Source organism: Rutilus rutilus (assembly GCF_951802725.1).
Source record: "Rutilus rutilus genome assembly, chromosome: 10".
NCBI lineage: Eukaryota > Metazoa > Chordata > Actinopteri > Cypriniformes > Leuciscidae > Rutilus > Rutilus rutilus.
In genome coordinates, this window is record NC_140215.1 from 42,120,610 (window position 1) to 42,147,973 (window position 27,364).

At 43.7% G+C, this 27,364-nt stretch overlaps 1 protein-coding gene across 2 annotated transcripts in view; it reads left to right on the plus strand.

The window, feature by feature from the left end:
* The first annotated feature begins 856 nt into the window (after positions 1–856).
* kif5aa (kinesin family member 5A, a) overlaps positions 857–27,364 on the plus strand; it is a 41,795-nt gene continuing 15,287 nt past the window's right edge. The window contains exons 1-16 of one of the 2 annotated variants that reach the window (XM_084422370.1): positions 857–1,287; positions 1,863–1,950; positions 2,067–2,140; positions 4,025–4,129; positions 5,906–5,954; positions 6,030–6,085; positions 7,015–7,102; positions 7,201–7,325; positions 19,082–19,186; positions 19,273–19,421; positions 21,019–21,167; positions 22,619–22,836; positions 23,434–23,502; positions 25,426–25,632; positions 26,348–26,494; positions 26,631–26,819. In XM_084422370.1, coding sequence (XP_084278496.1) covers positions 1,159–1,287; positions 1,863–1,950; positions 2,067–2,140; positions 4,025–4,129; positions 5,906–5,954; positions 6,030–6,085; positions 7,015–7,102; positions 7,201–7,325; positions 19,082–19,186; positions 19,273–19,421; positions 21,019–21,167; positions 22,619–22,836; positions 23,434–23,502; positions 25,426–25,632; positions 26,348–26,494; positions 26,631–26,819 — 1,947 coding nt within the window. In that variant the 5' untranslated portion in view covers positions 857–1,158. The remainder of the gene's footprint in view (positions 1,288–1,862; positions 1,951–2,066; positions 2,141–4,024; positions 4,130–5,905; positions 5,955–6,029; positions 6,086–7,014; positions 7,103–7,200; positions 7,326–19,081; positions 19,187–19,272; positions 19,422–21,018; positions 21,168–22,618; positions 22,837–23,433; positions 23,503–25,425; positions 25,633–26,347; positions 26,495–26,630; positions 26,820–27,364) is intronic. The other variant, XM_084422369.1, reaches the window with a different exon arrangement.

The window sequence follows — 27,364 nt, forward strand, 5'->3', positions numbered from 1 at the left end:
AGTATTAAGAGTTTTGAAAAAGTGCACATTGCTTGTGAAAATAGTACCAAAGTGAATAAAGAAAAAAACTGTAAGTAACAAAACTGATGACACACCAATCAGAGTCTCAGGATAAGGGCCATGGGGAATTATGTGCTTTGGCAAATGAATCCCGTGGGAGAGAAAGAGGAAAATAAAAATGAGGAGGACAGGGTCAAAAGACTTTTATTCCTGATGAAATACAGAGCAATATAGTTGAGCATGTTCTTCTGCAGGAATGATCAAGAGGGAAGTTGGTCTACAGGGTTTTACTCACACATACAGTATAATTACAGTACAGCAGTACTTTAGATGAGAGACCTCTCACTGTTACAGTAAATACCGTGGCACATGTTGTTAGAAAACTGCTCTGTCACAAAATCTGACTATATAATGACAGCATAATCCAGTACCGGCTGTGATTGGCCCGTCCCGAGCAGCGCTGAGGAAAGTCACAGGCACCACGTGACCGCGGGTTCACTTCAGCAGAGCAGAGATCATCGTTATTTATGATTCAAATCTGAATAATGACGCTTACACGAGTGCATATAAGTGAAAATAAGCCGTTTAAAATATATATATATATATATATATATATATATATATATATATATATATATATATATATATATCCAACGAACATTAGTAATATACAGTATACAGAATTTACATATTAATACATAAAAATAAATAACAATAAAAAACACATGCCAGAGTGTACAAATTGTATCAATTAATCAAAAAACGGTATATTCATTAGACAAGTCTAGTGAAATAAACAGTGAGGAGGATGACGTAGCACAGTTAGCCCCGCCCCCTGCGCGAGTGGTCCTCAGCCACGCCCTGCTCCGCATCCTCATGACAACAGCAGCATCCTCGCCATCCCAGCATCACTGCGAACACAACACACATATAACCCTGAAGAGAAGACTCGCCATCCCAGCATCACTGCGACTGACTCCAGCAGGACAATCCTCCAGGACAACACACAGATAACACACACAGATAACCCTGAAGAGAAGGATTCAAGCAGACATCAGCATCTTCTTCTGTTTCTCGCCTGACGCCATTAGCTCGAGCTCAGCCCGTTCCTCGTCGTCTTCTGTTGTTCTTATATAAACTCGCTTATACTGTGTGATCATGACGGACGCCGTAGCCGAGTGTAATATTAAAGTGCTGTGTCGCTTCAGGCCTCTGAACCAGGCGGAGATCCTGCGCGGAGACAAGTTCCTGCCCAGCTTCCAAGGGGACGACACGGTCATCATCGCGGTAACCATCGCCTTTATCCAGATTTACCGCACATTCAACACTAATATAGACATTAAATGATGATACGAATGATGATGATGATGATGATGCGCGCGACTGTGTCAGTATGACGTCAGCACATATAGAGGCTCGAGGCCTAATCTGAGTCTAGCTAAAATATACAAAAGAAATATCGTTCTGTCTGTAATATATACATATATATCTTATATACACACATATATATATATATGTGTGTGTGTGAGTGAGAGAGAGAGATAGTTTGAATGAATGCAGGGAGTGGCTGATGATGATAATGTAACAGTTATTGGGGAGGGGGAGGGTTTAATTTTTTTACTAAGCTGTAATAAATGTATATATATATATATATATATATATATATATATATATATATATATGTAGTGAAAGCTGAATGTGAAAGTCATGCCAGTTCTGTGAAGGCTTATAGTGTATAAAGCTGAACTGAGACAGTCTATTCCTCCGTCTATATCTCTGTGACGTGATTAATGGTCTAATAATCAATATCTGAGTCCAAACAATGACGTTCCCGTTTCCTCTGTGTGTTTATGTGTCCGCAGGGAAAGTCGTACGCGTTTGACCGTGTGTTTCCCACTAACACCACTCAGGAGCAGGTGTACAACACGTGTGCCAAGCAGATCGTCAAAGGTCAGTGTGTGTGGAGTGTGTTTCATGACTATAGCTGAACTCATTACATCTGAACTGTGAGGATAGCGTTTGCCAGGCTTATACTGGAGGGATGATGTGTGTATGTGTGTGTGTAGATGTGCTGGGAGGTTACAATGGCACCATCTTCGCCTATGGACAAACCTCTTCTGGGAAGACTCACACCATGGAGGTACAGTGGGTTACACTGTTTACATCCTTACACAGTTTTAATTCAGCAACATTATCAAGAGTTCATTTTGCATTCGTTTTTAGGGAACACTTTACAATAAGGTTAATTAGTTAACATAAACTAAGAATGCACAATACTTCTACTGCATTTATTAATCTTAGTTAATATTCATTTCAACATTTACTAATACATTATTAAAATCAAAGGTTGTATTTGTTAACATTAGTTAATGCACTGTGAACTAACATGAACAAACAATGAACAGCTGTATTTTTATTAACTAACATTAACAAAGATTAATAAATACTGTAACAAATGTATTATTCATTGTTAGTTCATGTTAGTTAATACATTAACTAATGTTAACCATATTGTAAAGTTTTACCATTTTTTACATTATAAAAATAGCAAAACCAGTCAAAAGTAAAAAATAAAAAAAAAAGACTTTGCTCTCAAAATGGCAAATATTTAGCATAACATATGTTAAACATCACTACTAAAACCTACAGTTGTGGTTTGTGTCATTGCTCAGCCGTTGTTGTGTTTAGTGTCGTCCGGCTCAGTCTCTCTCTGCTGGAACATTTTTATTTTTATTTGCCCTTTATTTAACCACTTACAACTTTCTGAGATTAAGTTTATTTATACAGCACATTTCATACACTATGGTAATTCAAAGTGCTTTACACAGAAAGGAATTAAAATAAATTAGAATAATCACAAAATAAAAATTAAATAAGTTGGAATTAAGAGAATAGAAATATGATAGAGTTATAAAAGGAATTGAAAGAGTAAAAACTTCTCATCTGGCAAAACACCGGTGTATCATATTTTCACATTATTAAAAGATTAAAAATGGAAGTGACCTGGCCAAAATGAGCGGCACAACATTGTCAAAAAAATAATAAAAAAAGATGTAGAAAGAGAAAATCACCATAACATTAAACCATATCATCAGAACGATTAAACACATGTCTGTCTGTGTAAGGTACCAACATTCTGCCACAAATTGACAACAATAAAATATTTTTTTCCTAATGTATCTAATAAATAATACACAATTACATCGATTTATTTTGCTGTCTTAACATCATGCGAGCCATTGCTCTGTCTATTGATCTGAACCGAGATGGACGATGACATCACTGATTTAACCGAACGGCTTTATAGACGAACAACTAAATCAATTACTTTTATTATACTAATAAATGACACATTCTTGCTCTTCTACTCTGCATGCAATAACATAGATAATATAGGATTAAAAAAAATACATAACAGTATTACTTAGACATTTTATGTGCAACAATATTTGACTATTTATGTCCTAATTTATTTCTAATTATTGCACAGTTTTTATTCTTGCATTGTTTATTTTCTATTGTGCCATTCATTGAGGAAGCTGCGTAGACATGCACTCTAGTTTCTAATGTTTCATTGGTTAATGTTTTTATCCTGTGTTTTGACCGGGACCTTAGTGCTTCGTTTCGCTCCTTCATGTAAAAATGTGTGTGGAATGACAATAAAAGACCCTTGAAGAGTTTGATCTTTACAACAGAACTGACTTCAGCTGAACAGTGACACTGCTTTCTGTTAGAGCTGCGGAACTGAACTCAGTTTGCATCAGTGAAGCATTATTTTCCTGTTATCTCTGTAAAGCTTCTTTGACTCAATCTGGGGTGTGTTTCCCGAAAGCATCGTTGGCCAACTATGGTCGCAAGTTCCGTCGTTACCAATAGAGTTCAATGGACATTGCGATGAACTTGCGACCATAGTTGGCCAACGATGCTTTCGGGAAACGCACCCCTGTATTGTATAAAGCGCAATATAAATAAAGCTGACTGGATCAGACCAGGATGAGTTTTACTAATGACGTGTTTATTTCAGGGGAACCTGCACGACCCGCAGCAGATGGGCATCATCCCCCGCATCGCAGAGGACATCTTTAATCACATCTTCTCCATGGACGAGAACCTGGAGTTCCACATCAAGGTACTGTGCTAGGTTTCCCCCTACGCACCTGACTTGAGTTTACCTACAATCGACACTTTTAAACATTATACTTCTATTATAACCTATATCTATTATAAACATTATACTCTCTAATCTATAACATTAAACGGCTCGGGTTGACTCCTAAGTGTAACTATTCTGACCGCATAAAAGACCTTATAGTTCCCTGACTAGGGCTGGGTATTGACACAAATTTCACAATTCAATTCGATTTCGATTCACAAGCTTGCAATTCGATTCGATTATGATTTGATTCGATTCAATATCGATTATTTTGGATATCAGGGACAATACATGGCAAATTTTCTCAAGGAAAACAAATCTCTAAACTAATGCTGTAAACCATGGGAGTCAGTGGTGGCCTATAGGCTTCATTAGCCTACTATAATATTGAAGGTAAAAATGAACTGATTTGTTTACAAACATTTAAAATACACTTTTATTTATTTTTATAATAATAAAGTTATATGAAATATAAACATTTAAATGGTGGCTGTCATAAAAACCTGCCAGATTTATTAAAACATGCATTACATATTGAAGAACATTAAAAATTATAATGAATATGTAATATGGTGCATATATTTAGCAAAATGCTCCTCTCTAGAGTTAATTTTTCTCGTTGACTGACGAGTTTATGGTCACTGGATATGGTTTTTCGGAGGTAAATGTGACGTTACATGACATTGTTTACAAGCTGTTTTACTGACGTCTTTCCACGGTTGAAACACTGATTGGGCGATTCCATGTCACATGATACGGACTTCGATAAGTTGTACTGTACCTTTTAACATACTTTCAGATGCTCATTCATGTTTATCTCGCGCTGTAACTGGTGTTATTAAGGCGGAAGAGAAGATCAGCGATCTCACGCCACAGCGACAAAACGCTATTTATGTTTTTGAATTTCGTAATCTCGTAATTTCGTAAGAAAATGGACGTAATTTGAAATCTGAGACTTTGTTTCATATCAGTAACAAAGCACAAAGATTATTGCGATTTATTGGATGGCATGCGCTACAATGTTACATTCATTCATCAACAGAAAACAGGAGGACTAATGGATTCTTGGGATTTAAGAATCGATATCGGTTTGTAAAAATGAGAATCGATTAAAATCGACAAAACAATATTTTTTACCCAGCCCTATCCCTGACCGCAATCTAACCCCACCTACGAGTCTCTCACTGAGTCGAACGACGTCTCTTTCTTTGTGAAAACTATCACTTGGGAATAAGGTCTGTAGTGTCCCACTAACCCTGCTGCACTGCAATAACTAGACAGACTCCAGACATTGCCTTCGAATATGCTTTCTCACGGCTGGAGGATCTCAGACCAATTTCAGAGAGAATCCCACCAGCATACAAAAATACAACAGTTTTTATAGAATAGGAGCATGGCAAAGCGGACATGATGATACATTATATAATTTCCCTACAATTTTATTGGTTCTTCATATGCAAACCCTTCTGTTACTAGGTAGAAGCAAACTCTGTTTTCTTGATTGCTTCACTTTGTTACTCAAAGTCATGAGTTTATAAACCTAGACATCCGCCTCGTTTAATTTCCCCTTTTGTTATTCTCGGACATGATTCACTAACACACACACACACACACACACTCAGTCACGAGTTTTTGACCAAAGAGTTTGGAAACATTTAGGTTTCAAAAGCATGTAAATGTTATTCCTGCAAGAAAAATAAATGCTAGTTATACTCGACCAGTGCTCTCAAAAGCAGTGTTTGCTCTCCTCAGGTGTCCTACTTCGAGATCTACATGGAGAAGATCCGGGATCTCCTGGACGGTTTGTAGGAAACAGAAATAGTGCAGCGTAACGAATTCCCTACAATACTCCTCATTGTGTTTCTTTCCTCTTCAGTCACGAAGACCAACCTGTCTGTGCACGAGGACAAGAACCGAGTTCCTTACGTGAAGGTGAACCATCAGCATATTCAGTGAGAGTGAGATTAAAGGAGGAGTTCACCTCAGAATTAACATTTCCTGATCATTTACTCCTTTACCCCACATCAACCAAGATGTTCATGTCTTTCTTTCTCCAGTCGAAAAGAAATGAAGGTTTTTGAGGAGAACACTCCAGGATGTTTCTCCATATAGTGACTTCAATGGGGTCCAACGGGTCGAAGGTCCAGATGTGAGTTTCAGTGCAGCTTCAAAGTCTCGACACGATCCAGCCGAGGAATAAGAGTCTTATCTAGACAAACCAGTGGACATTTATAACAAAATAAACATTTATATACTTTTAACCACAAATGCTGGTCTTGCTCTAGCTGTGATGCGCCACACATTACAAAATCACGCTGAAAGGTCAAGCGTGACGTAGGCGTAAGAACAGATCTAGTGTTTACAAAGCCAACGTGCAAAGACTCATTAATGTAAAGTAAATAAGTAAATAAAAGGTAAAACAACGATGTTGGACGATTTTGAAGTTTGGAGGAGAAAATGAGATGGAGTTTTTCACCCTTTTTTCGTAATGTGTGGCGCATCACAGCTAGAGCAAGACCAGCATTTGTGGTTAAAAGTATATAAATGTTTATTTTGTTATAAATGTCCACTGGTTTGTCTAGATAAGACTCTTATTCCTCGGCTGGATCGTGTCGAGACTTTGAAGCTGCACTGAAACTCACATCTGGACCTTCGACCCGTTGGACCCCATTGAAGTCACTATATGGAGAAACATCCTGGAGTGTTCTCCTCAAAAACCTTCATTTCTTTTCGACTGGAGAAAGAAAGACATGAACATCTTGGTTGATGTGGGGTAAAGGAGTAAATGATCAGGAAATGTTAATTCTTAGGTGAACTCCCTTTAAGCTTTCTACCAGCGCTAATGAAGTGTGTGTTATCAGGGCTGCACTGAGCGCTTCGTCTCCAGTCCGGAAGAGGTCATGGACGTCATCGACGAGGGCAAGTCCAACCGGCACGTGGCCGTCACCAGTGAGTGCTCACACTCCTTATAATCTCACTGACTGTAGCTGCAGAAACACATGATATGAGGAGAGTGAAGAGTAAACGCGGTGTTGTTGTGTGGGCAGACATGAACGAGCACAGCTCTCGCAGTCACAGCATCTTCCTGATCAACATCAAGCAGGAGCACGTGGAGACGGAGCAGAAGCTCTGCGGGAAGCTCTACCTGGTGGATCTGGCCGGCAGCGAGAAGGTCTGAACTCTTTTTAAAATAATAATAATAATAATAATAAATTTACTTCTTGACCCGTGGACTTGGTTCATTGATGAATGTATGTAGCTGATTTGGAATTAAAGGGTAACTCTCGCCAAAATGCAACCTAGGGTCTTTTTGTTAATCTACCCGAGGCAAACTTTGGTTTAAAAGCATAATTAGAATGGAAACGCCACTTTTAAGTTTGACCGTATTTTCGTTTTAGATTAAATGCCTTGTGAATGGGAGTGATTGGGGCACTTTTATGATAGCATCAAAAATCGCTATTTTTAAAACACTAAGAAGGCTCGACACAACATGAAACTGTGCTGGAAGTGTCACCAGCGGCTCTACACATGAACTCCAGCACTGACAACATTGTTTGTGTACACAGAGTTTACTAAAGAGAAAGATTTTGAACAACTCACAGTGTTTCCGTCCTCCGGGTATTTTGTCAGTCAAAAATAGTCGATCTCCGTAACAGGGAGTAGAGTAAAGGTGGAAAGCTCCTAAAGCTTAGTTCCAAAAAAATTCACAGATAATTTGTTGTTTTCTCGTTCGTGAAAATCAATATTGACTTGCATTCGGAAATCGACTATTTTTGACTGACAAAATGTCGGCGGACGGAAACACAGTGAGTTGTTAAAAATCTTTCTTTTTAGTAAACTCTGTGTACGCAAACAATGTTCTCAGTGCTGGAGTTCATGTGTAGAGCCCCTGGTGACACTTCCAGCACAGTTTCATGTTGTGTCGAGCCGTCTTAGTGTTTTAAAAACAGCAATTTTGATGCTATCATAGTCGTGCCCTATTCACTCCCATTCACAAGGCATTAACCTAAAACGAAAATACGGTCAAACTTAAAAGTGGCGTTTCCATCCTAATTATGCTTTTAAACGAAAGTTTACCTCGGGTAGATTAACAAAAAGAGCTTAGGTTGCATTTTGGCGAGAGTTACCCTTTAACTATCTGCAAGTCATTGATTAGCATATTCTGTCATGATAATCTATAAGTGAAGCATCAGCTTCAGCGTTAAAGGTCTCCTATTATGCAAAATTCACTTTTGCATGCTGCTTGGACATAAATGTGTGTTGGCAGTGTGTGTACACAACAAATAGTGATAAAAATCCACTCACTCCTTTTTTATTAATCCCCATAAATCATCAGCAGTGTCTCCCAACGACCTGTTTTCAGAATGCTGTTTTCAGAATGCTACGAGTGTTGACAGACACTGCCGTTTCAACATAGACCCGCCCTGATCAAGTTCACAGCTGCTGACGAGAATGTCTCCCAAGCGTTGTAGGTGTTGTGTGGCTGGATGTATTAATCCACATAGCTCTCTCTCTATTTACTCCCGAAATCTGAGGCAGCCAAGACGAGGTGGAATTATTTTGTTTTTAAAGAAAATGCTCCCTCAACTCTACCGAAATTCGTTTATGTACTTCTTATAACTTACTGTGTTTACTCAGCTCTTACGGTGATTTTCTGAAGTAAAACTGGCGCTTCATCTTTTGTGTGATGTACAGTAAACTTTATTAAACTCATCAGTATATGTTTGATCATCATTCGGACCTGGTCCGAAACAGCAGGCTTGTAGGCTATTAATAATGGATACATACAAGCAGATGACAAATACGTTATAACCGTAATTAAACTACTAAACTATACCTGTTCCATCTCTATACAGCACTCTGACTCTGTAGGCATTATTGTCCGACTCGAAATGAACACCGTTACTGAGAGTTTCTGATATTATCATCATTCCGTGAGATGAACTTGTCCTGAGAGACTGAGCGCGAGCTCGTGAGGCTCCGCCCCCTGTGTCGTGCAGCAGCAGCTTATTTGCATTTAAAGGGCACACACTAAAACAGCGCATTTTTCTGAGCCCCAAAAAATGACAATTTAAACATGCTGTAAAAAATTATCTGTTGGGTATTTTGAGCTAAAACTTCACATACACACTATGAGGACATCAGAGACTTATTTTACATCTTGTGAAAAGGGGCATAATACGGGACCTTTAACCATACGCACTCAAAATTAAAATAATTAACACCTTGTTTCATTACATCTATCTTTTAATGAATCAGCGTTTTTGAACGTGTTCGTTGAATGAGCGGTTTAATGACTCACTCAAAGACAGTCCGTTGCCGCCACCTAGTAGTGTAACAGTGCAACTCTGTCTATGTGCAGAGATGAAGATGATGATACTAGTGAAATATCAGCAGAAAGCCTCTCATCCAGTCAGATTCGAGGATCGGAACTACCTGTTATACATATAAATATAGTCTAACAAGCTTATTGTCAGGTTTATATTCTGTTATGTGGACCCTTATTTTGACATTCTCTTCTTTTTATTTCCCGTTTCAACGCTGTTTAGTTTCGGTCACATTGGTTATTGAATATGTCCTCGTTTTTGTGCATGCTGACCACATCGTAACACTTATTTATATAGCAACAAATAAATCCAAATAAATAAATAAATGGCGATAATATCGCATGTGGCGCAATTGAGCCACTCCAAATTACCGTAAAGGAAATTCCTTCACCGCAACAGCCCTAATCAAAAAGATCTTCTTTTGTGTTCCACTGGCGAGAGACAGCTATCCACCTTATTTTGTGACGCAGAAGAAAACAGAAATAACCTAGAATGACAAAGTGCAGTAAACAGTAACACTATTTGTACTATAAACCAGTGTGTTTGTTTATAGAATTATAAAGCCCTATTCAGACGGGATTAGCTTTACATGGAGTAATGTCATTTTACCATAGGACGTCTGTAATAATAATGGCCAATTCGTCAGGATAAGAGATCTCAGTAAACTAGAAGAAGTGTGAGAGTAACTCGACTTACACACCGTGTCACTCCTGTCGTCATGTGTGTATTACGTTGCTTTCTGATATCACGTGCGCAAACACATATAACCTATATTTATATATAAAATTCTAGTTCTTGAAATACACCTCTGGTGCAACTCAGACACATCATCAGTGATGTATCCTGGGTTCATTGGGTGTTTCGGGTCTCACAACATCATACACCCTCGCCCAGGCGACCCAGCCAGGGTTGATCAGACCCTGGCTTGTGTCTGAGTAGCTTGTACGATCCACGGATCACCCCGCTTGATCCACAGCCATCTGGACGCCTTTTCAGCGGCATCCGTGATGTTCTTGGCGGCTTTCCTGATGTGCAGTCCCTTCACTCCAAGCATCTTGAGAGCCCTGATGAGTGACTGGCCGACGAATCCTCTGCACCCGACCTCGATAGGATTGCATCGGGTCCTCCACCCCCTGCTTCGACATTCGCCTGCCAGCTCCTCGTACTTGGCCCTCTTCCTCTCAAATGCCTCCTCCATCCGGTCTTCCCAGGGAACAGTCAACTCCAGCAGGACCACTTGCCTTGTTATTTCTGACACCAGGACAATGTCTGGCCTGAGCGTGGTCACTGCGATGTTCCCTGGGAATTTGAGCTGTCGACCTTCAGCTGCCAGTCCTTTGCTGTTGCGAGCAGCCCCCCTGATTCCTTCAGGCGCTGATGTGGCTTCTCCCCGGCTTTAACAAAGGCGATGTTCTGTCTTGCTGGTTGCTGGTGTTTACTGCAGGCGATCCCAGTACTGATGACCTCTGCAATGACCCTCAGTACTTGGTCGTGGCGCCAACGGTAGCGCCCATCTCCCAGTGCTTTTGGGCAGCTACTCAAGATGTGCTCCAATGAACCTCCTCTCTGGCAGAGTGGGCACAGTGGTGTGTCTGCCAGGCCCCAGCGGTTGGCCTGATTGGATGGACTGGGGAGGACATCATAGACAGACTGAACCAGGAATTTTATCCGGTGTGGCTCAGACTTCCACAATTCTGTCCACGATATCTTTCGGTCTGCCACCTGCTCCCATCGGGTCCATGCCCCCTGCTGCCGCATCCCTACTGTCCTACTGCAGCAGGCTTCTTTCACCCCAACTCGGACCTCATCTTGGATCAGCTGTCCCCTTTCCTTTCCCTGGGCCTTGTTAAAGCGAGGTCTTGGATTGCTCCCGAGTCCTGCCCGTCCAGATGCCACTGCCCCCACCAGCTCACTGTGTCGCAGCCGTGACTCAGCCTGGTTCACTGCCTCTTGGGTCTGTAACCTTCCCTTTCTTCACCACCAGGGACCTGGACTTGGCTGGCTTAAATTCCATCTGGGCCCAGTTGATGAGATGCTCGAGCCCAGTTGATGAGATGCTCGAGCCCTTGGAGGATCCATCTGCACCCCGGAACCGATGTTGTTGTCACAGTCAAATCGTCCATAAATGCTCTGATGGGGGGCTGCCGTATACCTGACTTGGTGAGTGGGCCTCTGCACTCCACCTCTGCTGACTTAACCAGCATATTCATCGCCAAGGCAAACAATATCACGGAAATAGTGCATACCGTGATAATGCACTTCTCAAGCCGATGAAACACAGATGTTTCCGCTCCAGAGGTGACTCTCAAACTGAAGGAATTGTAATAATCCAGTATGAGGTTCTTGATCTTGTCTGGAACGTGATGTCGGTCAAGTGAGGTTTCTACCAGCCTATGTGGGATTGACCCGTAGGCATTGGTGAGATCGAGCCAGAGGACTGCCAGATCCCCTTTGCCTTCATGTGCCTCACGTAACAGCTGGGTGACAACTCCTGTATGCTCGACGCATCCTGGCATCTTTGGGACTCCGCCTTTCTGCACAGAGGTGTCGATGTACGTGTTTCTCAGAAGGAACTCCGTCAGGCGTCGGGCAAGAATACTAAAGAAAATGTTTCCCTCAACACTGAGGAGCGAGATGACTCTGAACTGCTCGATAGCACTTGAGCTCTCCTCCTTCGGGATCCAGACGCCCTCTGCATGTCTCCACTGCTGCGCCACCTTCCCCCTCCTCCAGATGACCTTGATTATTTTCCATAACCTCTTCAAGAGTCTGGGGCACCTCTTATAGACGACGTACGGCACTCCACTCGGGCCTGGTGCTGAGCTGGTTCTAGCAGCTTTGATGACTTCTTCAACTTCCTTCAAAGCTGGCTCCCTGGTGTTAAATGCCACGGTGAGTTCCGGCGGGGTTATCAACATTTTGCATGGCCCAAGATCTTTGTCTCTTGCGCTGTCACTGTAAGTGGTGCTGAGACATTTGTTAACATCTTCTTCAATGCAGGCAAGCTGGTCACTTCTTTTCTGCCCGAGGATCTTCTTTGTAAATCCAAACGGGTTAGAAATGAAGGCGACATGTTTCCTGGCTCTCTCCTTGCCCCTCCTCCTATGCCACTCAGCTCGCCGGAGGGTGGTTAGTCTTTTCCTCAGGGTGTGGCGGAGTTCTGCCAGACCAGCCTTTTCCTCCTCCCTTGCCTTCCTAAACTGCCGTCCGAGCAGTCTAAACTCACTCCTTAGCTGGCTGATCTTCACTTCCCGTTGGTTTGGCTCTGCCACCCCTCTGGTCAGCTGTCGTTCCTTAATGCCGAACCTTTCAGCTCCGATGCTGATGATCATTGTTGACAGAGTCCGCAGCTTCTTGTCTGCATCCCCCCTCGTGGTAGCTTCAAGGACTTGGTCCAGGTCTTCATCAAACTGGAGCCACTCTCGCTCCTTTTTGGCAGCAGGCCACTTGACCCGGCGATGTTCGGAATGTCTCACATGGGGTGGAGCTTGTGGGGCGTGGAGGTTCTGGGCACTGTGGGGTGATTCCGGGCCGGCTCCTCCTGCGTCTCACCAGGTACTGGACCTGTGCGTCGCACCACCTGCTTCCCCGTCAAACATTTCATTTTGGCCTAGTGGATCTTCAGGCCATGCCGTATCTTGCAGACTTTGCCACATACGCAAACTACACTCATTGTAGTTTCTCCCTTAGCATTGGTCGTTGCCTGTATGTCCGTCCTGTTGGAGTGCTCATTCTCCACCCCTCTCGGGCACCCCTGGGGGTATGGTTCATTAGGGGTTTTCGTAGCTTGTTTATGGGTGCATCCTCACGGAAGCTGCAGTTTGGGTTGCTGGCCCTCGCTGCCTCGGTTACTGTCTTCGCAGTTGCCAGCTGTCTCTCCAGCAGTCTCCATACTCTTCATGGTTGTCATCCAGACTGTTCCCGGAAGTCACTTGCTTAGCCAGATGGTATAGTTCTTGAAATACACCTCTGGTGCAACTCAGACACATCATCAGTGATGTATCCTGGGTTCATTGGGTGTTTCGGGTCTCACAACATCATACACCCTCGCCCAGGCGACCCAGCCAGGGTTGATCAGACCCTGGCTTGTGTCTGAGTAGCTTGTACGATCCACGGATCACCCCGCTTGATCCACAGCCATCTTGACGCCTTGTCGTCATGTGTGTATTACGTTGCTTCCTGATATCACGTGCGCAAACACATATAACCTATATTTATATATAAAACAGTTATGTCCGGTCAAACTATTTATTAATTAACTTCAGATTGGATTTTGTTGGTAAAAGGCTCTTACCTAACGCTAAAAGATGTGTTGTGCCTCTAACAAGTGCTGTCGATCTTCTGTCTGATTTGAATGGTGTGTGGAAAACACTTGAGTTTTGCCACAGACTCGTCCCAGCGTCTAGAACGAACTGAATGCTTCTTCAAGCGCCTCCATACTAGAAAAATTGCGGAAAACTCCTTTTAAACAGGAAATGACGGAATATGTACGTACATATTTACTGCGGGTCTATTCGCACGGGATTAGTATTACCTGAGGTAACTTTTCCGGACCTTTTTACTGAAGATAAGTCGCCGTAATCTTTCCTGACATTGTCTGTAATGATTAACGTTACTGAGATGCACATTCGGACGGGACTAAAATCACTGAGAAGTTCTGGTAATAATTACTTTACCCCACCTCTCCATGTTAAACTAGCCCTGTCAGAATAGGGCTTATGAGAACAAAGACCAGTTTGCAATATCAAACAGTATAACAGACTGGTTTTGTACAGGTAAAATAACTGGAAGCGAATGACAGCAGAAACCTCGAAACGTATGCCTGCGTCTGCTCTTACTGTAAAACAAAGGTGTATACAGGCAATCAAACAGGAATAAATCCTGAAGAGTATCCAGCATGTGTTCAAAACCAGTGTCGACCGAACATACTGTGTGTCCCAGTGAGTTAAAACCAGTGTCGACCTAACATACCGTGTGTCCCAGCGAGTTTAAACCAGTGTAGGCCTAACATACTGTGTGTTTTCCAGCGAGTTAAAACCAGTGTTGACCTAACATACTGTATGTCCCAGCAAGTTAAAACCAGTGTCAACCTAACATACTGTGTGTCCCAGCGAGTTAAAACCAGTGTCGACCTAACATACTGTGTCCCAGCCAGTGTCGACCTAACATACTGTGTGTCCCAGTGAGTTAAAACCAGTGTCGACCTAACATACTGGGTGTCCCAGCGAGTTAAACCAGTGTCGACCTAACATACTGTGTGTCCCAGCGAGTTAAAACCAGTGTCGACCTAACATACTGTGTGTCCCAGCGAGTTTAAACCAGTGTCGACCTAACATACTGTGTGTTTTCCAGCGAGTTAAAACCAGTGTCAACCTAACATACTGTGTGTCCCAGCGAGTTAAAACCAGTGTCGACCTAACATACTGTGTGTCCCAGCGAGTTAAAACCAGTGTCGGCCTAACATACTGTGTCCCAGCCAGTGTCGACCTAACATACTGTGTGTCCCAGTGAGTTAAAACCAGTGTCGACCTAACATACTAGGGCTGGGCGATTTAAATCGTGAGATTGTTATGCGCATCTCGTCAGTAAAGCCGGTTCCTTGATTAGTAGTAAATCGCCATCACCTGCTTTCAGATGGAGCGGCATTTACTACAAAGAGCCGTAGTTAACTGACAAGCTGAGCCATATCGCATTAAAATCACGGACGTATCGCCAGCTAGAGAAGGGCCTAACATACTGTGTGTCCCAGCGAGTTAAACCAGTGTCAACCTAACATACTGTGTGTCCCAGCGAGTTAAAACCAGTGTCGACCTAACATACTGTGTGTCCCAGCGAGTTCAAACCAGTATCGACCTAACATACTGTGTGTTTTCCAGCGAGTTAAAACCAGTGTCGACCTAACATACTGTGTGTCCCAGTGAGTTAAAACCAGTGTCGACCTAACATACTGTGTGTCCCAGCGAGTTAAAACCAGTGTTGACACAGACCTAACATACTGTGTGTCTGGTAGAACATACTGGTAGATTATTGAAATGCTCCACTGGGTGGTTGCCCTGCACGCTTAATAAACAAACTACAGCTGGTCCAAAATGCAGCAGCTCGAGTTCTTACCAGAACCAGGAAGTATGACCATATTAGCCCGGTCCTGTCAACACTGCATTGGCTCCCTATTAAACATCGTATACATTTTAAAATATTGCTGATTACTTACAAAGCACCGCTCCGCAGTACTTGAGCGAGCTCTTAACGCATTATAGTCCTTCACGTCTATTGCAATCTCAAAATTCCGGCCAGTTAATAATACCTAGAATATCAAAATCGACTGCTGCCGGTAGATCCTTCTCCTATTTAGCACCAAAACTTTGGAACTTCCTAACATTGTCCGGGAAGCAGACACACTCTGTCAGTTCAAAGCTAGACTAAAAATACATCTCTTTGACCTAGCATACACATAACACATTATAGACTTTTATAATTCAATGCTAGGCTGCATAGATCAGGTCAGCCGGAACCGGGAACACTTCCCATAAATCCTGATGTACTCGTGACATCATAAAGGTGAGATAAACATCAAAGATGCTTTGCTACAAGCAGGAATTGCAAGACCTACTTGGATATGGTGTCTATGTGATGGTATTCCATGGTGAGAAGGTGGGCGGAGCATCCACATTGTTGAGGACCCCTCTGCATCGTCAGCAGGTGTCTCAGGTTCACTAGCGTTTCGCCCCTTGACCTGTACGCTTCACCTGAGTGGGGCAGCAAAGAGCATTTAGCCTTTGCCTGCAGAGGGGTTCCAACTGTGGGCTCTCTTCAGCCACAACCATCTTGAGCTAGTCTCGGCAGCTTTCTCCCTGGTAGCTTTCTTCAGATGTTTTGGATCCAGGCCAACCTTCTGTAGGAAATAGCGCAAAGATGTTGCTGGGAAACCACGACAGCCGACTTCGATGGGAAACATAGTTGCGTGCCATCCTTTGGTCATCAATCAAGTCCTGGTACTTAGCCTTCTTAATTTGATGCGAGATAGCTAGCCTGTCCTCCCATGGCACCGTAAGTTCAGCTATTAAGATGGTCTTGATGCTCCTGGAAATCAGGACCAGATCCAGACGGAGTGAGGTCACTGCAATGTCTTGTGGGAAGACAAGCCTACTTCCCAGGTCCACTTGCATCTCCCAGTCAAAAGCATGCTGTAGAATGGATGGCGGGTGCTTGGCAGTTGCCTTTACCGTGGAAGTATGGTTGCCTTCACGCTAGAAGTTGCAGAATTTTGGAGACAGTGGTGCCAGATTGTTGTTGGCTTTGACCCTCTGCAGATCCACCCATTTGGCGACTTCTGTCAGGACCTTGTCGTGTCTCCACCTGTATCGCCCATCTCCCAGTGCTTTGGGGCATGCCGTCAAGATATGGTTCAGTGTACATAGCACTGCTCCACAGTGCTTGCATGATGGATCTTCTTCCTTGCCCCAGATCTTTAAATTATTTGGGGTTGGCAAGAGGTCAGCCACTGCACGTAGTAAGAAAGTCAGCTTGTCTTGGTCGGTGTCCCAGAGTTCCTTCCAGGACACTGATCGCTCGAGTGCCTGATCCCACTGCATCCACTGCCCCTGAGAGGCCAGCCCTACCGCTTTCACACGGCAGTGTTCTTCTTCTGCCTCTCGGACCCTCCGCACCACAAGCTCTCTCTTGCCTTTGGTGTTAGCCTTGCTCCACCTCTTGGTGTTGTAATGTCCAAGTCCCAGGCGGCCTTGGCAGACCACTCCAACAATCTCCTGATGTTTCCAGTGTGCTTCAGCTTCTGACACCGCTTCTTGGGGCTTCCACTTCCTGCCGCATCTGATAGACTTGCTAGCGTACTGGACTTTCCCATCTTTTGACAGGAGCAGCGTGCTGACTGCTCTTGCCTTGGTGGCCTTGTATTCTTCAGCTACTGATGAAACAGGCAAGCGGAGCTTGGAGGTCTTGCTGTACAGGTTCACTGAGCTGAAGGAAGGTGGAACACCCAGCCATTTCCGCACAAACTTACTGCACATCCTCTCCATTGCTTCCATTTGTGTCATAGGAAAGTCATAAAGCAGGAAGGGCCATTGCAGTCTGGGTATAAAGCCATACTGAAAGCACCATACCTTGAACCTCCCAAGCAACTGGCTGGTGTCAATTGCCTTAAGCCAGATGTTCAGTTGAACTTTGGTGTCTTTGAGATTGCCGATGTCCTTCAGGGAGTGGTCATAGTTTTTTTCCAAGACATCGGATCCCTTGGTCTTGGATTACTGGGATCTCTGAGCCTTGGATGCTGAAGGTGTTTCTCATCAACTTTCCTTTGTGGATACATGTCGCCATCTTTTCCAGTGCACTTAGGATCCACTGTGTTCCTTGAATTGCTGGGGTCATCACAGTCACATCATCCATGAAAGCCCGACAGGCAGGATGTCTTGTGCCGTTGTCTGCTTTAGGACCTCTACACTGCATCTCTCCTGCTTTCAGAGGAAGATTCATGGCAGCCACGAACAGGACCACTGAAATAGTGCATCCTGCCATGATGCCCTTCTCTAGCCTTTGCCATTTGGTGGTAAAGTTTCCCACTGTGAACCTCATTTTCAGTGAATCCATGTGTGACATCACCAGCTTAACCACCTCTGTTGGTACTTGGTAGTGTTCCAAAGCCCTTTGGATCAACTGATGAGGTACACTCGGGTAGGCTTTGGCAAGATCTAGCCAGACGACAGCGAGTGTGTTTTTATTACTATATATTACTATTATAAGAAGAATGGCATCTACACTAATATTAGTCTCTCTGTTTATCCTGAGGTTTACCGCGGTCCGCCGGATCCATGCCGGATCCAGATCTGATGAAGGACCTGCGCCTGGACACACTAACACACACACACACACACGCACACTCCAGATCTGATGAAGGACCTGCGCCTGGACGCGACGACAGCACAATCCTGAAATGTCAACTGTCCCCTGTGAAGGCTGATTACGGTTCGCGTGGCTACGCAGAAGCGATAAAAATTCTGTATTATGAATTTGATAAATTCTATAGGCCAGACAAGTTGTTTGTTGAGGGTTGGTTTGTAGGGAAGGACTACACGCCTGCGCACATATATTAAAACGCACACCTATAGACTGAACTCGTAATACGCATGTGCACGCCATCGACGTTCTCACAAGTTCGCGTTTTTTAAGTTAGTGCAGAAAGAACTGAAGAGTTTTCTGTTATAACAGTGTCGTGTTAGCGGCCCCTAAGTTAATAACTAATGATTGTTGCGAAGGAAGTGAATCAATCAAACTAACTTTAGCTGGACAATAACTTTATTCTAGAACTGCTGTAAAGCCAAAACAATCTCGGTTACTGGAATCTCCTATTATCACTGTAAAGCTGCTTTGAAACAATCTATATTGTTAATGAAGATATAAATGAAGATGACTTGTCCCAGCGAGTTAAACACCCTTCGCTGATGCATGATATCATGTGTTGTTGAGGAAATCATGACTCTTCCGAAACACATTTTTCTTGAGTTGATCTGCATAATGAGAGCTGTACCGATGCGTCAGAACTGAGTGTGACATCAGACGGGTTGAGCTTGTGTTTCTCCACACACAGGTCAGCAAGACTGGTGCGGCCGGAGCCGTTCTGGACGAGGCCAAGAACATCAATAAATCCCTGTCTTCTCTGGGAAACGTCATCTCTGCCCTCGCTGAAGGAACTGTAAGTGCACTCACACACACACACACACACACACACACACACACACACACACACTCTCACTGCACGTCTCTCCTGTGTGTGAGCAGAAGACTCATGTGCCATACCGGGACAGTAAGATGACCAGGATCCTGCAGGACTCTCTGGGAGGGAACTGTCGCACCACGATGTTCATCTGCTGCTCTCCCTCCAGCTACAACGACGCCGAGACCAAGTCCACGCTGATGTTCGGACAGCGGTAACACATCACACACACACGCAGAGCACAATACACACAGTTAAGCATGTGTTCCCTCGTTGTAATAGTTCGTTCCCTTGTTTAGTACAATGTGGCCACAAGTCACGAAACCAGGGACCATGTGCACAAACATCACATCTAAAACAGGAATCTTTACTGTATTTCTGAGTTCAGTTGCGTATTGGACAACGCTCTAGGGTTGTGCAATCACTGGACTTTGGTTTCAGTTTCAGTTTCAGTTTCCAACGATCATTGAAACACGATGAAGATTACCGTTATTGAGCTTTACTCTAATTCACTGCAGTGCGCTTTCATTCTTCCTTAAAGCCCAAACTCCACATCCAGATCAGTGGAAGCATGTCACGTGACTGTCTTATAATGTAGTCTGCTTCGTGTCAGTGTAGTGTATCTGTGCATTAGCTCTTAAAGCGACAGTAGCCTAATAAACCTGCAAAAAAAAAAAAAAAAGTGCATATTGCAGCATTATATTTATATTTCCCCCTTTGCATCAAAGGTTACTGCTGACAATGAACTCTGCAGCGTTGAGCATTGTAGCCAATCACAAACATGTCTGTTGAACGCGACGGCCAATCAGTGGCGTTTAAATCAGTCCCTTGTGCTGAAGATGTTCTACACTTTCACGATTCTGTCATTATAGCCAGTAAACTGTAGATGCAGATGAGAGGTTCACTGCAGTCGAGAGAGCCGTCACATGACTGACACTGAATCAGCTCACGATCTGAATAAAAGCTTTATTTTTCCTGCCACTAAGAGGACCAATGGCCACACACACACACACACACACACACAGTGACAACTGCATTTACTCAGCACTAATACACTCTTTATTTCTCTGTCACGCACAGGCGTAATAAGCGAATATCTCACAGAAAGCGGAATATATGGTTTAAAACACAAGCTCTTTTATCATGATCTTTGCAAACTTGTGATGGCCAATCAGATCAAAGAAAGCAGGGCTTGCCGTTCACAAAAGACGAGCGCTTCAGTTTTAACAGTGAAAAAGTGCGTGGTAAGAAGTAGCGAAACATTTATTATGTGACGACTGTTTTACGACTGAAATGTTCACTGACCGACTGTAATCATCTGCAGAAATTATGCAACATACTTTTTCTGTTGATCAAATTTCGCCATTTTTAATTGAAAAATGCTTTCATTTACATGATTCACGTAATTCATAACTGAATGTGACAAGACAAGGAGCGCTTTGCATTTTCGACATATTAGAGATAATGTGTGCATATTTTAAATATTTTTTGCAAATAGTTTAAATTGATTAGGTCACAAACAAGAAGACCTTTGTTTTACTTTATTCCCTTAGATCACTTCAGATCGTTTAATTAATGAATTCCTGTAAATAAAAACGGACCCAGTCATGGCTAAATATCCACTGACCCTAGAGTTATTGTTTTATAAAGCGGTTATTGTTTCTGGCTACGTCGTGAGTGTTGAACACACTGTCAGTGTAAATCAATGGCAGGTTTTAGCTTCAATTAATTGCAGAACATTGTGTCGGAGAAGAAGAGGAAGTGCAATGCAGTTCTGATTTCTGTGTGTGTATGTGTGTGTGTGTGTGCAGTGCTAAGACCATCAAGAACGCGGCCTCCATTAACCTTGAGCTGACGGCGGAGCAGTGGAAGAGGAAGTATGAGAAGGAGAAGGAGAAGAGCAAGAGCTTGAGGGACACCATCCAGAGGCTGGAGCTGGAGCTGAGGCGCTGGCGTAGCGGTGAGTCTCACACTGCTCTCAGGGGCCGGTTTCAGCCTACACTGCTCTCAGGGGCCGGTTTCAGCCTTACACTGCTCTCAGGGGCCGGTTTCAGCCTTACACTGCTCTCAGGGGCCGGTTTCAGCCTTACACTGCTCTCAGGGGCCCGGAGCCGGTCTTACACTGCTCTCAGGGGCCGGTTTCAGCCTTACACTGCTCTCAGGGGCCCGGAGCCGGTCTTACACTGCTCTCAGGGGCCGGTTTCAGCCTTACACTGCTCTCAGGGCCCGGTTTCAGCCTTACACTGCTCTCAGGGGCCCGGAGCCGGTCTTACACTGCTCTCTCAGGGGCCGGTTTCAGCCTTACACTGCTCTCAGGGGCCCGGAGCCGGTCTTACACTGCTCTCAGGGGCCCGGAGCCGGTCCTACACTGCTCTCAGGGCCCGGTTTCAGCCTTACACTGCTCTCAGGGGCCCGGAGCCGGTCTTACACTGCTCTCTCAGGGGCCGGTTTCAGCCTTACACTGCTCTCAGGGGCCCGGAGCCGGTCTTACACTGCTCTCTCAGGGGCCGGTTTCAGCCTTACACTGCTCTCAGGGGCCCGGAGCCGGTCCTACACTGCTCTCAGGGCCGGGTTTCAGCCTTACACTGCTCTCAGGGGCCCGGAGCCGGTCTTATACAGTTTCAGTTATACAGGCCTTTAAAGGGTCCTATAATGTCCAAAAGCTGCACTAAAGGCCAGTAATAGAGCCACAATCGGATGATAGAAGCAAGTCTTTAACAGTTTCAGGGTCTAAAGTCTCACTGATAGCATTTCTCTGCAGAAGTGAGTCTAGTTGGAAAGATACAGCTAATGTTTGGAGCTAAATGGGTCTATAATTGACAAATCCTCTCAAGCCTACTTAAAATATTAACTTAAAAGTTTGATAAAGTGACAAATGGGACACCAAACAGATTCACAAATCCACATCAAGTGTGCCACTTTATTCATCAATAAAACATCTGGGAATATGTAATATTATAATAGGTAAAAAAAAAAAAAAGTGATTAATCGCATCCAAAATAAAAATGAGTGTTTACATAATATATATGTGTGTGTAGTGTGTATAATTATTTTGTATATATAAATACACAGACATGCATGTATATACTGTATATATATTTATACAAAATGTATATAATATATAAATATATAACAAATTTTTCTTAAATATATACATGCATGTGTGTGTATTTATATATTCCACATAATTATACACACTACACACACATATATATTATGTAAACACTCATTTTTATTTTGGATGTAATTAATCGTTGGCCAGCCCTAATTTTTTAAATATATATATTTGATTTAATGTTATGTATCTGATGTAATTACAAACTATCCCTTCCTGTTATTCTTGCTCAAATATCAGTTGAAAGTCCCTGCTAAAACACCTACACGAGCCTGATGTGTGTGTGTCTCCCGCAGGAGAGAACGTGCCGGAGACGGAGCAGACCGATGCTGATGTGGTGAAGCTGGAGGTCATCGAGGACACGTCTCTGGATAACGAGAGGTCCTCATCGGAGCGCCAGCGGGAGCGGGACAGGGACTCGGACTCCTCCTCTATTGTGGTGCGCATCTCGGAGGAAGAGCGGCAGAAATATGAGGAAGAGATCCGCAAACTCTACCGCCAGCTGGACGATAAGGTCAGTCACATGACCAACACTCACTGCACCATCTAGCAGATCTGCATCAGATCACAGTGTGTACAGTCAAACCAAGCTTTATTCAGACACCTTCAACATTTCTCACATCATCACAGAGTTATGAACTCAGTTGATATTTGACTGGTTTTGTCCGTCCTTCTGTTAGACTGTCTCACACATGAATTATGTTGAATATCTGTCAGCTGTTAAATTTAACTACACAATTAGATAATACCAGTTTAGCTCAGCCAATCACCAAGCAATGCTTCATTGTGTTCAGTCTGTGTGTGAAAAGAGCATTAGCAATTAAAGAAAACACACTTCAGCAAAACATGATCAGCTCAAAGTGTCCCAATCATTGTCACTGGTAGTCTCTGTATGAAGAATATTTGGGTATAATATGTCAGTTTACTTTATTTTGCTCTCCTCGCTTACATAAATGAACTATATTGTCCTGCACACACTAGTAAAACAATATCATAAATGATATCTGGTGTCTGAATGATTTTTGGTTTGACTGGATATGCATAACAAGATGAACAGGGTTTTATTGCTGTCAGTGGTTTTTACCCTTGTTTCCTACACTGTGTGTTCTAGGATGATGAGATCAATCTCCAGTGTCAGCTGGCGGAGAAGCTGAAGGAGCAGATCCTGGATCAGGATGAGGTCAGAGGTCACATCTGGATCATGTTAATATACTAATTACTGCAGAATAGTGAAAGGCTTCAATTTAAAATGTTTAAATTCAGATGCTAAACCAAAAAAAAAGTACTAAACATGCGAGATAAGTAAGTCAGCACACTGTGGTAATCCTCCCAAATCATTTACTGATCTCTCCAAAAATACAACCATGTGTCATTTCGTTAGATCAATAAAACGAAAGATTAGTAGAGGCAGACATTAAATTTGCATGAGCTGCAAATTAGGGCTATCAACAGGGCTGAAAAACTCAATTTGATTTTTTCATTTAAATATTTTGGAAATTCAAATTATATTGACATATTATTTCTGGAAAAATACTGTTGAACAACAATCAATAAGCACAAACCAAGCGCTGGATGTTCTTTTGTCCCTGATGATCATTTTGAGGATCATTTTGCATTCAGGTGTCTATTTCAATTCAGCAAATATTCAAAGTTCGAATTTTCATTTGACCACCCCACTGCAAATAAGCAAGTGTTAAATTTAATTAACAAAAACGTGGTAGTTAAAACGAAGCAAAATATATCATACAGTAAATAAAAAAGGGTGGTGACAACATAGCAAAACATAAAATCTCACATGACACTGGGCAAAATGTGTGACTTCTAAATGTATGCAAACATTTTTATATCGTTTGAAATATTTAATTTAATTTGCTAAGGCACCAGAGAATATACAGTAGGCACTGATTTGCATAATTTTACATTATTTAGTAATGACCTAAAGCAGCCTATAGCCCGCACAGATTGTCCCGGTCTGGGTTGGAGGAAAGGAGCGAGGACTCAAGTGCACACACAATGGGTATTTATTAAGTCATAAAATAAATAAAACAAAATACAAACAAAAACTACCCCGTGTGGGAAAACAAGACCGGCATCAAGGCATTCCAACTGGACTGTAGCAGGAACGAGAAACACGGGGGAACATAGACAACGACCCAGCACAGGACTGCAAACACAGGGAGACTACATAGGGAAGCAAACAAAAGAGGGTAACGAGGGAGGACAGGTGGGGCAAACGAACCAATAAATGATGTTTTATAAACAAAGTTCGGGAGGAGCACGTTCAAATAATCAATCCAATCTACTCGTCATCAAACAATTATGTCTACCCTAATCAGCATGGCAAGAAGTATATATATATCCACTCTGTCAACTCACCTAATATTCCTTGACAGTTTTCCAGCATCCCTCCACCACCCCGACTCCTCACTCTTGGCTCAATCTTTTACAGCCAGGAATACGGGGGGAGTTCTCTGGGTTCGGGCCGAATACCGAGCCCGGAGCCCTCTCCTCGGACAGCACGCCAAATATGCTTTTATTCTATCTGACTTATTTGTAAGTGTGAACTAGTGAATCAGGAAACAAGATGGGAGGGGCCAGACAATCCACAGGAGAGCACATGGTACAAGGAAACACAAGACAAGCCATGTGCTCACAACAAACCAGACTATAACAAGCACATGACAAACTGGGAGTGTCACCAAACCAAGATATAAACTAGACAGAAGTGACAGAACTCTGACACTACCCCCCCTCAAAAGGGACACCACCTGGCGTCCCTAACGAGGGACATCAAAAAAGAGACTGGCCTGTTTTGTTATTGCCGGAGTTTCTGAAGCTCATGGTGAGGCTCCGCCCTCTTCTGAACAGAGGCGGAGCAGCAGCTCATTTGCATTTAAAGGGACACACATAAAAACGGCGTGTTTTTGCTCACACTCAGAAAGGGGCAAATTTGACAAGCTATAATAAATGATCCGGGGGGAATTTTGAGTTGAAATTTCACAGGCACATTCTGGGGCAACATAGATTCATTTTACATCTTGTGAAAAGGGTCATAGTATGTCACCTTTAATGGCTGCTGTTGTGCGTGTGTGTGTGTGTTCAGCTGCTGGCGTCGACGCGTGGCGACTCTGATAAGGTGCAGACGGAGCTGGGCCGCCTGCAGACGGAGAGCGAGAGCGCTAAAGCGGAGGTGCGGGAGGTGTTGCAGGCGCTGGAGGAGCTGGCCGTCAACTACGACCAGAAGAGCCAGGAGGTGGAGGACAAGAGCCTGCACAACAAGCAGCTGGCAGAGCAGCTCAGCCACAAGATGGTGAGTGTGTGTGTGTGTGTGTGTGTGTGTGTGTGTGTGTGTGTGAGGACAAGAGCCTGCACAACAAGCAGCTGGCAGAGCAGCTCAGCCACAAGATGGTGAGTGTGTGTGTGTGTGTGTGTGTGTGTGTGTGTGTGTGTGTGTGTGTGTGTGTGTGTGAGGACAAGAGCCTGCACAACAAGCAGCTGGCAGAGCAGCTCAGCCACAAGATGGTGTGTGTGTGTGTGTGTGTGTGTGTGTGTGTGTGTGAGGACAAGAGCCTGCACAACAAGCAGCTGGCAGAGCAGCTCAGCCACAAGATGGTGAGTGTGTGTGTGTGTGTGTGTGTGTGTGTGTGTGTGTGTGTGTGTGAGGACAAGAGCCTGCACAACAAGCAGCTGGCAGAGCAGCTCAGCCACAAGATGGTGAGTGTGTGTGTGTGTGTGTGTGTGTGTGTGTGTGTGTGTGTGTGTGAGGACAAGAGCCTGCACAACAAGCAGCTGGCAGAGCAGCTCAGCCACAAGATGGTGAGTGTGTGTGTGTGTGTGTGTGTGTGTGTGTGTGTGAGGACAAGAGCCTGCACAACAAGCTGCTGGCAGAGCAGCTCAGCCACAAGATGATGACCGCATGACTCTCACCTCACTCACACTGAGAGAGAGAGAGAGACGTGTGTGTGTGTTCACTGCTGCCTCTGCTCGTGTGTGTGTGTGTGTTCACTGCTGCCTCTGCTCTACAGGCCAGCCTGATGGAGCTGGAGGCGGAGCTTGCTCAGATGCAGGAAGTGAGCTCACAGCAGAGGAAGCGCATCGCTGACGTTTTGAACGGGCTGATGAAGGACCTCAGCGAGTTCAGCTCCATCGTCGGCAACGGAGAGATCAAGCTCGTAAGAGTCAGAAATATTTGAAAATATTTTTCTCAATACAAAAGGGGGGCATTATGGTAAAAGACTTTCCTTTAGATGCAGATGTGTGTGTCTGTAATGTGTGTGTGTGTGTGTGTGTGTGTGTGTGTGTGTGTAGCCGGTGGAGATCAGCGGTGCGATCGAGGAGGAGTTCACTGTGGCGCGGCTCTACATCAGTAAGATCAAGTCTGAGGTGAAGTCAATGGTGAAGCGCTGCCGGCAGCTGGAGAACATGCAGCTCGAGTGCCATCGCAAGATGGAGGAAACCAGCCGAGAGCTGTCCTCCTGCCAGCTGCTCATCTCACAGGTGTGTGTGAGTGTGTGCGTACGTTATTAGATAGAAAGTAGACAGTAATGAAGAGTTATCAGCGTATGCCGTGTGGTTGATGTCCAGTGTTGCTGAGCAGAAATACATAATCATGTTTCTCTCGGTCTCCTCAAAGTTGTGTTGGATTTTCTCCTCAGTGTAAAGGTTTAGAGGTCCATCTATCACTGTTTTCCATGTTCGTACAGTTAGCTTGTGGAGTAAATATATAGGCTATAATCTGTGTGTTTACACAGCCTTTTTAAAAATGGCGGGGGCTGGTGTTTCGCGTGCGTTCAGCCAATCAGCGAACACTAATGTCACGGATAGCTCCTATAGTGCTGGTTTAGACCCGACTCTGAAGTAGAGGTAAATTAGTTCCTCCAAAAGGTGTTCCTAGAGCTAAAATCGTTCCCAGTTCCTGCGGTGCAAACACGCCAAAATGTAACTTGTAACATTGCAGTAATTGTAAGTTTGCTCTTGTTTTGAGTTGCATGTAAATATGTATCTGTCCACATCATTTTTACTTGGCTAAGTATCGTTGGTAG